We start from the raw sequence: 14,427 nt of genomic DNA, 5'->3' as shown, positions 1-14,427 counted from the left end.
TGGGTTTTATTTTACTCAACTTCATAAATCCATCACTTTTAATATTCTCTGCACAAAAACTTAAATGATGTTAATTTAAAAATTATTTGCTCAAAAAGGAAAAATTAGAAGAGAAAAATTACAAATTCCTCTATAATTTAACCCCCAAAATATACTCATAATTAACAATTATCACAGCCACATACATAACTATCAATGCTAACATCTATAATTGAATCATACTTGTCAGCAATATGAGTCAACGCATTCCTTGATACAAATCCTTGCAACTTATTGTAAAGTGAAGTATTTTGCCTATGTTCGACCACATTTATGCTTTTCTCGAATGACGCCTTAATCTATGTGAGTTGCAATGTAAACATGTTATTCATCGCATCCAAACAATTACACATATCTCCCCTGCTATCTTGAATCAGTCTCTTGAACCTCCAATGTGATGCCTCAACTCTATCAAGTAACACATTAATAATAATAATAAGTATCACAATAATATTTTAATTAATAATTATAATATATTTTCATGATATATTATTAAAATATAAGTTTAAGCATGCCTATTGGTTGTTGTGTTACCCAAATGCATCACATTATCTATCTGTTGTGGAAAAAATTTCATTGTGTGGAATCAACCATGTATCTTTCACATAATTACCTAAAGTAGGAAAACTTGTGCAAAACTTCTCAAATAATGTCAGGCATTGCATATATTTACCTTGATTAGGAGAATTCATAACATCAGCCCATGCATCCATAACTAGGTCAAATTTTTCATTTGGATAAACTATCAACTTCCATTTAGCATTCACATTTTTGTTTATATGAAAATGACAACAAATTTAAAGAGCTTTGAAAAAACACTTGCATTGTGTTCATCAAAGCAATGTCTCTATCAATTACAATCACTTGGGGTATCTCATTGTCATTGGTAATTAATCCTCTTAACTTTTGGAATGCCCAAGTGATGTTATCAACTCGATCAAACTCCATATAAGCAAATGCCATAGAGAATTCAAACTTTGAGTAAATGACACCTACAATCTCTAGAAGTGGTAACTGATATTTGTTAGTTTTGTAAAATCAATGTGAAAAGTACCAAGAAGTTTAATGGAGTCTGGTTATGACCAAAATATATCTCTAATAACATCGGAACCATCCACCTTTCTATACCAGTACACATACATATTATGTTCTGATAACTTTAGTAAGTGTTGCATTTTTGTCCTAGGACCTTTCTGAGAGGATCAATAGGCTTGTTGGGCATTGTAAATGTGCTTGATAGTAGTGACATTATGTATGTTATGATATTTCAATGTAAGAAGTATGCTTCTTGGCTTCACCATGTTCTTTGACATATCACCAACCAAAGACTTCTCTTTAGCACTTAGTCAACCAACATATGAATGACCCACCAATGCTTCTGCTAAATCATGGTGTGACAACCATACATTACCTTAAGAACCCATCATCCAACCCTTTTTAAAGTTGTTCCTCTTAGCTTGAGGGGACACTTACATTTTTTGGTACCAGTCACCCTATTTGATGATGCATTCTTTGATGGTCTTCTATATTTTCCACTTATTTCGCCAATCATAATTATGAATGTCTTCCCATTATTACATCGCATGTCTCTTTCTGACCTAAATATATTAAGCACAAATCCATTTTTGTAGTAACATGTCAGACCCAATTCGACATAGCATCTTGAGAAGGGAAAACTTGAAAACATAAATACAAATTTAGTTTTTCATGGTCATATATGATTATAACTTAAAAAAATCCACTGGTCATTTAATTACCTTTGTAGTGTTGAATGCATAATTACAATCAACAATCTTATTTTCCTCCCTATCAATTGGTATGTTCATCTCTTCAGACATCTTACTAGCAAAATATTTTATGTTCACATATAAAAAAATAAAAAAAATTAGAAAGAAATAATTGCATGAAGTAAAACAAAATAAAACAATACTGAAAATATCTTTCCAAAATAACATATATCATCCAAGTGTATCTCTGGAACTATGCATAGTTTCGAAGATACACTTCCAAAATGGTATAGGTTATTCAAGAAAGACATTTCTTGTAATAACAAATCATACATCAACCAAAGTACTTACGTTGAGGCTTGAATCATTGACATAGACTTGGGTTAGAAAATAAATGAACACACTTAAAAGAAAAAAAACCTTCATCAAAAGCTTTGCTTTAAAATTAAGGTATATAATAGATAATTAGTGATGAACATACCTTGAAACATAGTGTCACATGAAGGAAATTTCACAATATTGTATTGTATTGATGAAAACACAATATTATATAATGAATATATATACTGAAGATGGTTTAAAACTAGGGTTTAAAGAATAATAACTATAGGATTAAAATAAGATTTTATATAGGATTTAAAGAACACCTACAATAGGATGAAAATAAGACTAACAAACGTGGATATAAAATAAACATTTACCCTGTCGATGATTTTTTTTTTTTTTTGTATTCTCATTAACGAACTTAATTCCTAAGTGATATTTTATTGAAAAACATATACCTATTCTAGAAATGTGTGTACGCAACTATGATTTATAGTTTTAGAGATATACTTTCAAAATATGTATATGTAATTTTAGAAATACATTTTTGGGAAGCAAAAACGGTGTAATTTTTTAAGGGAAAAAGGGTATAATGGGTAGTTGTGACACCCTCTACCCCTCACATATATATTAATAAAGGAATAAAATTTCAAATAGTAATTAAAAGTATTTTTAAAACATTTTTAAATACAAACCTTTCAAATGGGTAAAAGGCTCACATTCACTTTCTTCTACATCATATTCAAACTTGTCCAAATAAATAATAAAGTCATCTCGACTCAAAGAAGGTCATCTAAATTTCATACAATTAATATAGAACCTATATCCTAATGTCACATCCTATCAGAGCGTGGTGTTCCCGTGTCCTCTAGCATGAGGTTCTTCATAGTCATCCACCTATTCATCTGCTCCCCCGAACACAAAGTTCAAGATCATCACAGGATCCAAACACAAACAGCAAACCGAGAGTGAGTTATCACATTTCTAACTACTAGAGAGAAACAACACAACATATAGTAACCAAATACAATTTACTTAGCATATCTCACACTATTTCATCACTTTGTCATTCATCAATCACACTTTTCAATCATCAATCACAATACATAGGAATCACACACTCCGATCAAGACATAATAACACATTAATTTCATAATAAACAATTAGCAAGCGTATGCAACAGTTATGCTAAGACTCAAGCCTATATGCAATGTGGTACCATGTCAGTGAAAAACCTCGTCGGGCGCCTAGGAGTACATGACAAGACAAACCACACAATAGTAAGTCAAGTCACTCTCACTAGGTAATATCATAGGGAGACCAGTCAGGGTCACAGTGTTTTGCGAGAATGCTCCAACAATATGGGATCAACATAGGCTTAAAGGAGCACTCAAACCGTGCGACCCCCAAGGCCTACACTCCGAAGAGTCCGTCAGAGCCTCTCCCTCCTAATTCAGGTCCAACCCAGAAAACATTTTAGCACACAGACTCTATCTATGAACTGTACAAAACACATAACTCCTCAATTGTTCTCAAAATAATTTTAACTCGTCGCCCTTTAAGGGTCTTATCATTAACTCATCGTCCTTAAAGGGACTTAACATTAACTCATCGCCTAAAAAGGGACTTAGCATCAACTCGTCGCCCAAAAAGGGACTTAACATCAACTCGTCGCCCTAAAAGGGACTTAGCATTAACTCATCGCCCTTGAAGGGACTTATGATCGTGTGATTGTACAATTCATAGTTCACAACTCAATGCACATATATATCTCAATCATATACATACTCAATTTATCACATACACTTAATCCCAATCACAATGGTATAATCTCAATTTAACATGTTATCACACCTCATGAATCATATACACTTTACCTATGAACTATGCAATACACACATCTACTCAATTGTTTTTAAAATTATTTTAACTCGTCGGGTTCCCACAATGGATCCCATCACAATACTCGTCGCCCTTAAAGGGTCTTACAATTGTGTGATTGCACAGTTCATAATTCACAACTCAATACACACATCTCATCTCAATACACATGTATTTCATCATCCGTCACATGTTCAATTTATCACATACTCACAGTTTGAATCATCATTTCATAACCTCAACATAACAATTTATACAAAAGATTTTATCACAACATGGAATTTAAAACCTCTGAAATAGTTCCTCACAATTGTATCAAAATCAATTAATCAAAATCATGGGTTAACACAAAGACATCAAGAGCACTCAAGTTTATCAATCAATTCTCATCAGGACATCAATTGGTACATAGAACACAATAATATTGTATTCATAATCATAAAGAAAAATTATAATTCAATGAACATCTCAAAATAAACCCAAATTTAGTTCTATAAGGATTCCTACACATGTTCATTATAACCCCCAATTGCGATAAACTCATCCCTTACCTCTGAGCGGACTCACGTGTCTTCAGCTAGTGATAGTAACATCTCTAGCGGTTCCCTGAGATTCCTTCAGTTATTCCTCCGACTGCTCTGATAAAATTCCCAAACGTCAGAGAGACGGAGAAGAGATTGAAACCTCCACTTATACTGTCTTCATGATATTCCTTTTTCTCCCTCCACGAATATTATCTCGAAAATCCCAACGGTGGAAGTGTGCGCAATTGAATTTCGCACAACATATCCAAATTTTATGAAAATCCAACGGTTAACGAAACCGGAATCGAAGTTTTACCGAGACAGTTTTGGGTTTCTACGGGAAAATAAAAGGCTACAATGCGAAGGGTTTTCCTCTAAGCTCATACATAATATCGAAATTCCCAACGGTGAGAATGCTCGGAATTGGATTTCTAACGTGGTTCTCAAATTTCACGACGATCCAACGGTGAATGAGTCGGAGATCGTCGTTTTTCTAAGACAGGTTTGGTGGGCTGCGAAAAAAAGAGAGGGTTTTGAGAGGAGAAGGGGAGAAACGAAAATGAGGCCAGAAAGAGGCACCTGACCTAACATAACTATTTATACCTAGGGTATTCAGCCTATTATTTGCTCTATATTTATTTATTTATTTATTTTATAAAAACAAATTCTATTTTATTTTCTATCAAACAAATAAATGAAATACCCTTTTTATTTTCTCTCAAATCATTATTTTAATTAATAATTATATCTCCTTATTTATTTATTTATAAAATCTCATCATTTTTCTAAAAATTTATTTATTTATAAATAACAATCCTTTTTAATCTATATTACAAAAATTGGGATGTTATAGTAGTTGAGAGGTAGAAACGGGGTACAGGGGTGTACTTAGAAAACGAAGCTATAAATAGCAAGAGCCTTCTTAAAAGCTTATTATTTTGTATTAAAATAAAATATGAAACTTATTTTAAATTGTAGTTATGCTTGTGGTTATGCTCATGGGTCGTTAATGTGATTGCACCAGTCCAATTCTATTTTAATTTGTAGAATATATGTATCCTTGGTCTAATGACTAATCACTGAAAATGATTTTTTCTTACAGCCACATAATCATGTTCTTTCCATTGATGTAACATGTTGAATACAAAGAGGAATGACAAGGTGTGTAACATCACGATAAAAAACAATGGAGTTTTTGGTTAAAGAATGAGTAACCAAATTACATTGTCTACTTCCATATTGGATATGAAAAGAAGGAAATAATCTAAGCATCTTTCTAAGTTGGTCTGTCGTTAAGACCTTTCTAAGAATGAAAAAACAAGTCCTTAAATGACTCGCAATTCAGCAACCGTGAGTTAATATTTGGCCACAAACCACACTTTTGCCACATTACCACACTATGAGGATATGCGATAAAGTCACGCCAACAATTTTCTAATTCATTTGGACAAAAGACACAAGTTGCTGAGCACGATATACCTTTACTTTGAAGTTTAATTCTTGTTGGCAGATAGTCTCTACAAGCTTTCCACATAAATATCTTCACCTTAAGGGGCACTTGCATCTTCCAAATAATTGTCCCACTCTCCCTTAACCTTTCATTGCTCAAAATAACCACCAAAATTCATGATGGCCTTATAGCCTGTCTTCACAAAATAAACACCATTAGGTGACAATCTCCATATTAATCTATCCTCTGCTTGCAGTAGGCTTATAGGCAACTGTTGAATTAGACCAATAATTGGCGGAGGAATGACCAAATAGACAAAGTGAATATCTCATTCCTTTGCATCATCACTTAGGAGGCCCTTCATAGTAAGTCCTGAAACACTAGGACTAGAAGGTTAGCCAATTTTAATTGTTGACAAAGCATTCAGCCATGGTTCCTTCCACACATTAATTTCAAAGTTCACACCAATTCTCCACCTCAACCCTTGATTAAGCACCACCCAAGAACTCCAAATGCTAGGTCAAACAAAACTAGGATTATGACCAATATTGGAATCCATAAAGTTCCCCTGAAGGTAATATTTAGCTTTGAAGTATAGTTACCATAGCATTGGGATTAGAGATAAATCACCATCCTTGTTTCCCAAGCATAGCCAAATTATATGAGTGAAGGTTTCAAAAATCCATACCACCATCTTCCTTCCTCATAGTAGGTTTGTCCCAAGACATCCATCTAATACCCTTTCCACTCGTACCCCACTTATAAGAGTTGAGCATTCTCTCAATTTCATCACAAATGGATTGTGGAATCAAATAAGCACTCATTACATAGGTAGGTATAGATTGAATAACCGATTTAATCATTACCTCACACCCCGCTTTGGATAGAAATTTTCCACTCATGAAATTGATCTTCCTAATTCTCTCCTTGACAAATTTGAAAGTAGCCTTCCAATTCCTCCCTATCATAGAAGGCATACCCATGTATCTACTAGTTCCCAACAATGATTGCACCCAACTTTGAAGAGAGAATATTCCTCTTTGCTACTAGAGTATTAGAGCTAAAAAAGATTTCAAATTTGTTAAGATTAATTGCCTGTCGTGAGACCTTTTCATACACATAAAGAATATGATGAAGAGCCTCTACTTCATTCTTAGTTGTCTTACAAATTAAAAAAAAAATCATCTGCAAATGACATATGTGAGATTTGTGGAGCTTGTCTACAAATGGATATACCATGAATCCTTTCCTCCCTCTTTACTTTATGGATTAATGCACTCAACCCTTTAGAACAAAGTAAAAATAGATAAGGAAACAATGAGTCTCATTATCTAAGGCCTTTACCAGGAATAATAGGACCCTTCAGTTTTGAATTAACTCTTTTAGCATTATTCCTAGATTCCACACAAAGCATAATCCAACTCACCCTTTTCTTCGTAAAACCCATCTTCAACATAATGACTCTTAATTAGCTCCATTCTACTTTATCATAAGCTTTACTGATATCCACCTTAAGGGCTAAGTCACCAACCTTCCCTCTCCTTTTACTATTCATATAGTGGATAATTTCTGACATCATTAACACATGCATTGTCCATAATAGATCTATCGGCCGCAAAGGCTAATTGTTCTTCAAAAGTACTTTCAACTAGCACACATTTCAAACTATTTGCCAAAGCCTTAGAAAAAAATCTTGTAAATCACATTACAAAGTGAAAAGGGATGAAAATCTTTCATACACAAAGGCTTATCACATTTAGGGACAAGAACACTAGTAATTTCATTTACACTAGCCAAAAAATTACCTCCATCAAGCCAAGAGATACATGCAGTAGTTATGTCATCTCCACACAAGCTCCAAAACCTTATGTAAAATGATGGGTTTAATCCACTAGCACTATTAGAAAAAACATTTTTCACATCGGTTATTTAGCACATTCCACGATGGTTTGGAAACCGTCTTTGAATTCATTGCCATAGAAAGTCAATATTTTTCACAACGATTTTTAAACCGTCTTAAAATCTCAATTTATATGTCGGTTCTCTTTGAAACTGTCTTAGATTGTATTTTTTTGTTTTGAAAACATTTTAAAAAATTGACATTTCTAAGATGATTTTTTGAAGAATTGTCTTAGAAAGTCTCTAAACAAATCACAAATTTATTGGAGTTTATTATTTATAAATTAATTATTTAAAAATATAATATTTCTATTTAGAAACAAAACCCCTGTTTATAATATATCAAAAGTAAAATATAAACCTAAAATTATTTTATCTTTATTTAAATATAATTAAAAAGTTATAAATATATACAAATTAAATTAAAAAGTTATTTAAATATAATTAAAAATTATAAATATAATAAATTTCTACACTTCCATTAACCATTAAAGCATACACAAGCAAGCATTCAGAAGATGTCATACAAAGATCAACCAGGCAAAGCAAATTTTGATGCACAGCCATGTTGATCAACACATCATTAACATAAAGTAACAAGTATATAAAATAACCGTTATCATATTTACTTTTAGCATAACCTTTGCCTGGTCATATCTATTTCAGCCAACAATCAAGAATTACTAGTAAAATTAAGCATATTTGAGCCAATAATGTCATATCTGTTTTGTAACTTACAAGCATTCCAAAATTAGGAGCTGACCAAGCTGTGGAACAAGATGACCCGAAAGGTTTGCATTTCCAAGATCACTAGCCAACAAAAATTATTTTTCACAATATGCACAAACTTTCATAACATGACAAGTAAAAATAGCAGCGAAGCAATATCTTACACACGGGTCACGCTATTTTCACTGTTGCAATTAACATGAAACCATGTGCAAGGAGTGACAAGGGTACAATTCCAACTTTGAAGAACATTGTTAGGGTCACTCATACTATTCTTCAATACAGCCAAGGCATCACCTGCCATAGAAGTAATATTCAAGCTCAATTACAAACATACTTATTATATGAAATTGATAGGAGTATAAATTCAAACAGGTGTCAAAATTTTTGTTGCTCTAATGAAGTTGTGTAAAATATAGAAGGTAAAAACATGAACCCCAAGTTCCTCGCATCAAACATTTTTCTGTTTACAACCTACAAACAACCCAAGCTAATCATATAGTGCACCAACACACTATAGAAAAATTTAAAAGGCAAAATTAGTATTTTTCTCCTCTAAATTAAAGATTGGTTTTAATTTCGTCCTTAACTTTTTTCAGTTCAATCTAATCTCCTAACTTGTGTTTCATATTGCATACTCTGTGCTTCCATTATAACAGCGTTAGATCTCACAGTTAATTCGCCAGAACCTCAACAAACACTAGGATTTGAGTAGAAACCCCAAATTGGGTCTTCTTGCCCCCATTTGATTCTCCATATGTAGCTCATAAAATCTTCACTTTCTTTCATAAGATAATATTCTATTCTAATTTCTATTAACAAAAATATTACAAGCAAAGGCAGAGAACTGGGGTGAAATAATATTTCTAAAGCTAGCTACTCCAAGTCTACAACATAAAAGCCTATTTCTAACTCCTCCAGTTTCGTTGATCATTTAAACATAAGAGCTAGAAACAATAAACCTAAAAGTCAACAATTTAAAAAAAAACAAAATCAGGAAAATAAAATAAAACAAAAATAATCATGAAAACAATTCAGCCTACTCAACCTCTTTCCATCATAAATCTGTCTCTTTAAATCATTGCCTATTGGCTCTTTTGTGTTGGCAATATCAACAACATCTGAAGCCTGAAAATTAGTATTCAAGGCTTCTTCATATGTGGTTGGTTTATTTGCACCTCCATCATAAACATTGTGTTCTTCATCCAAAGGATGGACTTCCTCACCAATATCACCATCACTTTCAAGTAATGTTTCTTCTTCTATGTCTGGCGCATCATTTGATGGCTTAAATTTTGATGGTGATGGGGGATCACTGAAGGATTTCATCTTTGGTGCTTTTGATCTAACTCTATTAAGTGCATCTCGAATAATGTTTTCCCATTTCTGTCTCGGTCGAGTGTCTTCAACACAAAAAATGTTACCCGGATTTAATGGTACAATCTCCTGAAGACTACAACATTGTAATACTATGTTCTAGTCAAACAAGGGGACAAATATCCATATGCATGAAGAGAAAAGTGATTATATAAAGGAAATATATTAAAAGCAACAACAAAATGGCATTGTATTTAGGTGTATATACAAAATAATTAGAAACAGAAAATAAAATAAACTTTTGATAAGGGAACAACTTACCTAAGAACATAGATATCAGCTAGCTCGTTAATGCCTAACCAATCATCAATATCTAGGTCATCAGGTGGAAGCTTTCCTCCAACATTCCATGTTCCAACACAAACTCTAAGATAGATATTCACCAGAATCTAGATATGAGAGGCTTGAGCAATACCAACAAATGAACTATGCTTTCTACTCTTTCAAATCATCACAATTAGAGTCTTCTCTTGCTAAATAATCACAAGAGTAGTGTCTCACCTTAGTTCCTTTTTGTTTATATACTGAGACCTAGAAGTTACTGACTTTTGCCTCCTTAACCTTGGAAGAAATTCTGCAGTTTATTAGAAATTGAGAGGGTGTGATAAAGACAATTAAGAAGAGTAACATACTAATCTTTGCAATTCTCAGATTAGAAAAAATTTCAGAAACTATAACTTTGTATATGAGAAGGGAAAAATAATGACCATTTGACTCAATTGGAGCTTGTTCCTCTCTTTTGTCCCCAAACCATGTCCGTTTTCCACACTCTGCATATTCAAATTGAGACAGAACACAGAAATAACCAAACTGCAAAGGAGTTGTACAGTCTCAATTCTAAATTTTCATATCATTTTGGCACTAACCATAATGCTCAATTTCCATATTCTAATAAAATTCAAAAACATGTCGGTAAGGCCATATAGCTCCATTTAGTACTATCCTCTTGCAACATTCCACCTGAACAAGAGGGCTACCACAACTGCAAGGCAGGTTTTGTCTGTTCTACAGGGACATAATCCCTTGTCTTAAGAACCTGCAATCATGGTTGTTGGCAACACATCCTCGGCAGCTAGAGGTTGTAGGCAACATCTTGAGTGAAGTAACACAAAAACGAAGGTAATGAAATTCTTGGTTATATATATAATAAAGTGTTATTAATTAAATTTGAATACACATCAGATAAAGATATATATTAATACTTGGCAGAATTATTAATACTATCTTCACTAATTTTTATATTATATATAATCAAGTATTATTAATTAAACTTGAATACATGCATACCACAGATTATGAACACGGATACATAGTGATCTGAAACTACATATCTAATAATTTTTCCTTCTCTACATGGCATTTTACATGTACGTGCATATATATATATATATATATATATATATATATATATATATATATATATATATATGTATGTAAGTCACCTCCAGTTATGTTTGGGCTTGCAACTAGATATGAAGTAGTCAATTAGGTCATCTTTTGTCAAGGGCTTGGCAATAACAGGAGCATGATCTATGGCTGGTCCCATAGCAACAATATTTACTCTTTGCCCTCATAGGTCGAACTAGCGCACAAGGAAGGCATATCTTCCCCTTTAGCTTTAGTACTTGACTCTACCTTCCCCATAACCATGCATTGGCCTGAACTCCATTTCAGATCAAGGGATACCATTCTGCACCCTACTCAAATAATTAATTAAACAACATATATATAGTTAATTCACCAGAATCAGAGGAAGAAAAAATTCAGTGTAGAAATTGGCTTTTTATTTACAAAAATGAAGGTAATGTGTTAGAGAAGAATCGTGAAAATAACAGAGATGCATTCACATTCTAATGATACAAATTATGAATACATTAAAATGAAACTACTTCGTTCGATCAATATTTTAGCATCCAACCTTATGATCTTAAGTTATGGAAATCAATACAATGCCACTTCTATCTAGAGTAAGTCATGTTTTGTCCCAAAGCATAATATGATCCTACCTAGACAACGATAATAATGGAAAATTATAAAGCAAATAGTTGAATATATCAGGCAGTTTTATAGTTGCAGAGGAACAACTGCATAATTATAATCTTGTATGTATGTATGTATCTATCTATCTATATATATATATATATATATATATATGTGTGTGTGTGTGTGTGTGTGTGTGTGTGTGTGTGTGTGTGTGTGTATATATATATATATATATATAGAGAGAGAGAGAGAGAGAGAGAGAGAATGCGAAATGCATGATGATATTTATGACCCGAACAATGAGAAAATTTCGTCATGCTCTCAATAAATAACTTGAAAAATAGTTTAGCAAACACAGAGTGTCAATAGCAGAAAGGAATGCTACTTGAATGAAGGGGGTTTGAATAAATACTCTAAAGGCAACTGAATCCGTCCATGATAAATACCACCCTCAAATTCGGTATCACGAGGCCCTCTAATCGCAAATTGCCACTCAAATATATTTTCCTGAAAACAAAAATCATGACATTGAAGCTGCTCAGGAAACAAAAAACCCAGAAACACAATTTTGAACTAACGTTCTTTTTCAAAACCCAGAATTCAAAATAGTATGTAATTTAAAACCCTTAAGTTAACTTTTGGATCCCTATAACAAACACAATTTTCACATATTCTATCTTATTTGAAATTCTCAGAAACTATAAACTGCCCCATCCAAACACAACACAAAGGAATTTCCCAAAAGAAGCTCAATTCAATAAATTCCAAACCCCCAACACCAAGAATTTTACAATTTTCAACCCCGCACCACAACAAACCCTATTGAATCGCACACACACACACACACACACACAAATACGATCTCGTACAAATCCATCTTCACAACACGCATCACAAAATTGAAGCAAAAATAAAAATGAGAGATAATAGGATCAAAGAGGGAACCAACCTCGAGAGGGCATGGGCACTGTTATAAGTGAGCACGAAAATGGTGAGTGAGTCGACGACAGCGCTAGACGAGCACAAGCAGAGGGTGAGTTAGTGAGTGAGTCAGTGAACGGACCGAATGCTTCTTTACTAGAAAATGAGTGAAAAAATGAGCGTGCCAACAACGACGGTCGCCGTTCATTTCTTTTTATTTATAAATTTGTCACTATTTTATTTTAAGATGATTTTTTTCTTCTAAATATCATCGTGGTTTATTTCCTTTTATTTATAAATTTATAACAGTGTTTTATTTTAAAAGAAGATTTCAAAAAAAAAAATCGTCGTTCACAAGCATAGAAACATTTTGATCCTTTACCTTTTGTTTGCATTAAGAATTTCAAAAAGGGAATTTGAAATGCCTAGAATTTAAATTGTTTTGATTTTAATTTTCTTCATTTTTTCAAATACTTTGTTTAGATAAATCAATTCAAATTTCTTAAATTTTAAATTCTTTGTTTGGATGGGACAATTCAATTTTGGGACAATTCAATTTTCTTCATATGCAAAATTTCAATTTTATATTTTAAATAAATAAAATTTCAATACTAAACTTTATAAAAAACAAACACAATCTAATTTTGAAATGTTAATTAAAAAATATTTTTTAATTTTTAACAATTTAAAAATATAAAATATTGATAATTTTAACTAGGGTTATTTTTTTTTACCACAACAAGTGATGTTTTTAAATCGACATCAATCAAGGCTATTTTTTGGTCGACATCAAATAAGGTTTTTTTTTTTTGTCAAAGTATGTCGGGAATATTTGTCAGTTGATGTCAATCGGGGCTATTTTTCGACTAACATTGGTTTTTTTTACCAACATCGACTAGGGTTTATTTGGCCGACACCAGCTAGGATCTTTTTGAACGACATTGACCAAGGTTATTTTTAGCCCACATCGGCCAAAAAAATCCTAGCAGACGTTGACAAAAAAATCTACCTAATATCGGCTAAAAACTAGCTTGGTCAATGCCGACCAATAGAACCTACCCGATGACGGTCAAAAAATATCATTGGTCAATGTTGACCGAAAAATTCCTAGTTGAAGTTGGCTAAAAAATAGCCCTGACCAATGTCAGACAAAAAAACCCTACCCAACATCGGCTATAAAATAGCTTTGGCTGATGTTGACTAAAAAATAGCTCTGATCGATGTCGACCGAAAAAACTCTAGTGGATGTCGACTAAAAATAGTTATACCTGATGTCGGTCAAAAATACCTAGTTGATGTTAACAGAAGAAATCCTAGCCAACAGCAACCAAAAAACCTAGCTAATGTGGTTAAGAAATAGCTCTGGCTGATGTCAGCCAGAAAACCCTAGTCGATGTCGGCAAAAAAATCCTAACCGATGTCGACTAAGAAAATCTAGTTGACATTAGCCAAAATACCCTAGCTAACATCGACTGAAAAATAACCCTAGCCGATATTGGCTAAAAAAAAGTTTTGGCTGATGTTGGCTAGAAAACCCTAGTTGACGTTGACCAAAAAAATCTAGCCAACGTCG

The 14,427-nt window shown here is 32.9% G+C and overlaps 1 protein-coding gene across 5 annotated transcripts; it reads right to left on the bottom strand.

Moving 5' to 3' along the window:
• Positions 1 to 2,724: 2,724 nt before the first annotated feature.
• On the bottom strand, positions 2,725 to 13,062 carry LOC100795812 (type IV inositol polyphosphate 5-phosphatase 3). 5 transcript variants are annotated; one of them, XR_005889196.1, is made up of 11 exons: positions 12,883 to 13,062; positions 12,346 to 12,440; positions 11,393 to 11,647; positions 10,817 to 11,042; positions 10,658 to 10,720; positions 10,452 to 10,524; positions 10,212 to 10,316; positions 9,622 to 10,026; positions 8,738 to 8,870; positions 8,583 to 8,654; positions 2,725 to 2,995 (listed from the first exon to the last, which is right to left on the bottom strand). XR_005889196.1 is itself a non-coding variant. In XM_041010987.1 (8 exons), the coding sequence occupies exons 3-8, from the start codon at positions 10,833 to 10,835 to the stop codon at positions 8,867 to 8,869; spliced, it is 669 nt and encodes a 222-aa protein (XP_040866921.1). In that variant the 5' UTR covers positions 10,836 to 11,042; positions 11,393 to 12,440; positions 12,883 to 13,062; the 3' UTR covers positions 8,656 to 8,866. The 5 variants fall into 5 exon arrangements, 1 of the variants encoding a protein (XP_040866921.1); XR_005889195.1 differs by lacking the exon at positions 2,725 to 2,995 and having other exon boundaries at positions 8,450 to 8,654; positions 12,319 to 12,440; XR_005889194.1 differs by lacking the exon at positions 2,725 to 2,995 and having other exon boundaries at positions 8,450 to 8,654.
• Positions 13,063 to 14,427: the final 1,365 nt, after the last annotated feature.

Source organism: Glycine max, chromosome 17 (assembly GCF_000004515.6).
Source record: "Glycine max cultivar Williams 82 chromosome 17, Glycine_max_v4.0, whole genome shotgun sequence".
Lineage (NCBI taxonomy): Eukaryota > Viridiplantae > Streptophyta > Magnoliopsida > Fabales > Fabaceae > Glycine > Glycine max.
Note: the sequence above shows the minus strand (reverse complement) of the source record. Positions and strands in the feature narration are given on the sequence as shown.

Coding starts and splice junctions, on each gene's coding strand:
- LOC100795812 (XM_041010987.1), bottom strand. Junction 10,525..10,657: donor AGCTCCAATTGAGTCAAATG/GTCATTATTTTT, acceptor AATAAACTGCAG/AATTTCTTCCAAGGTTAAGG. Junction 10,317..10,451: donor ATAAACAAAAAGGAACTAAG/GTGAGACACTAC, acceptor TATCTATCTTAG/AGTTTGTGTTGGAACATGGA.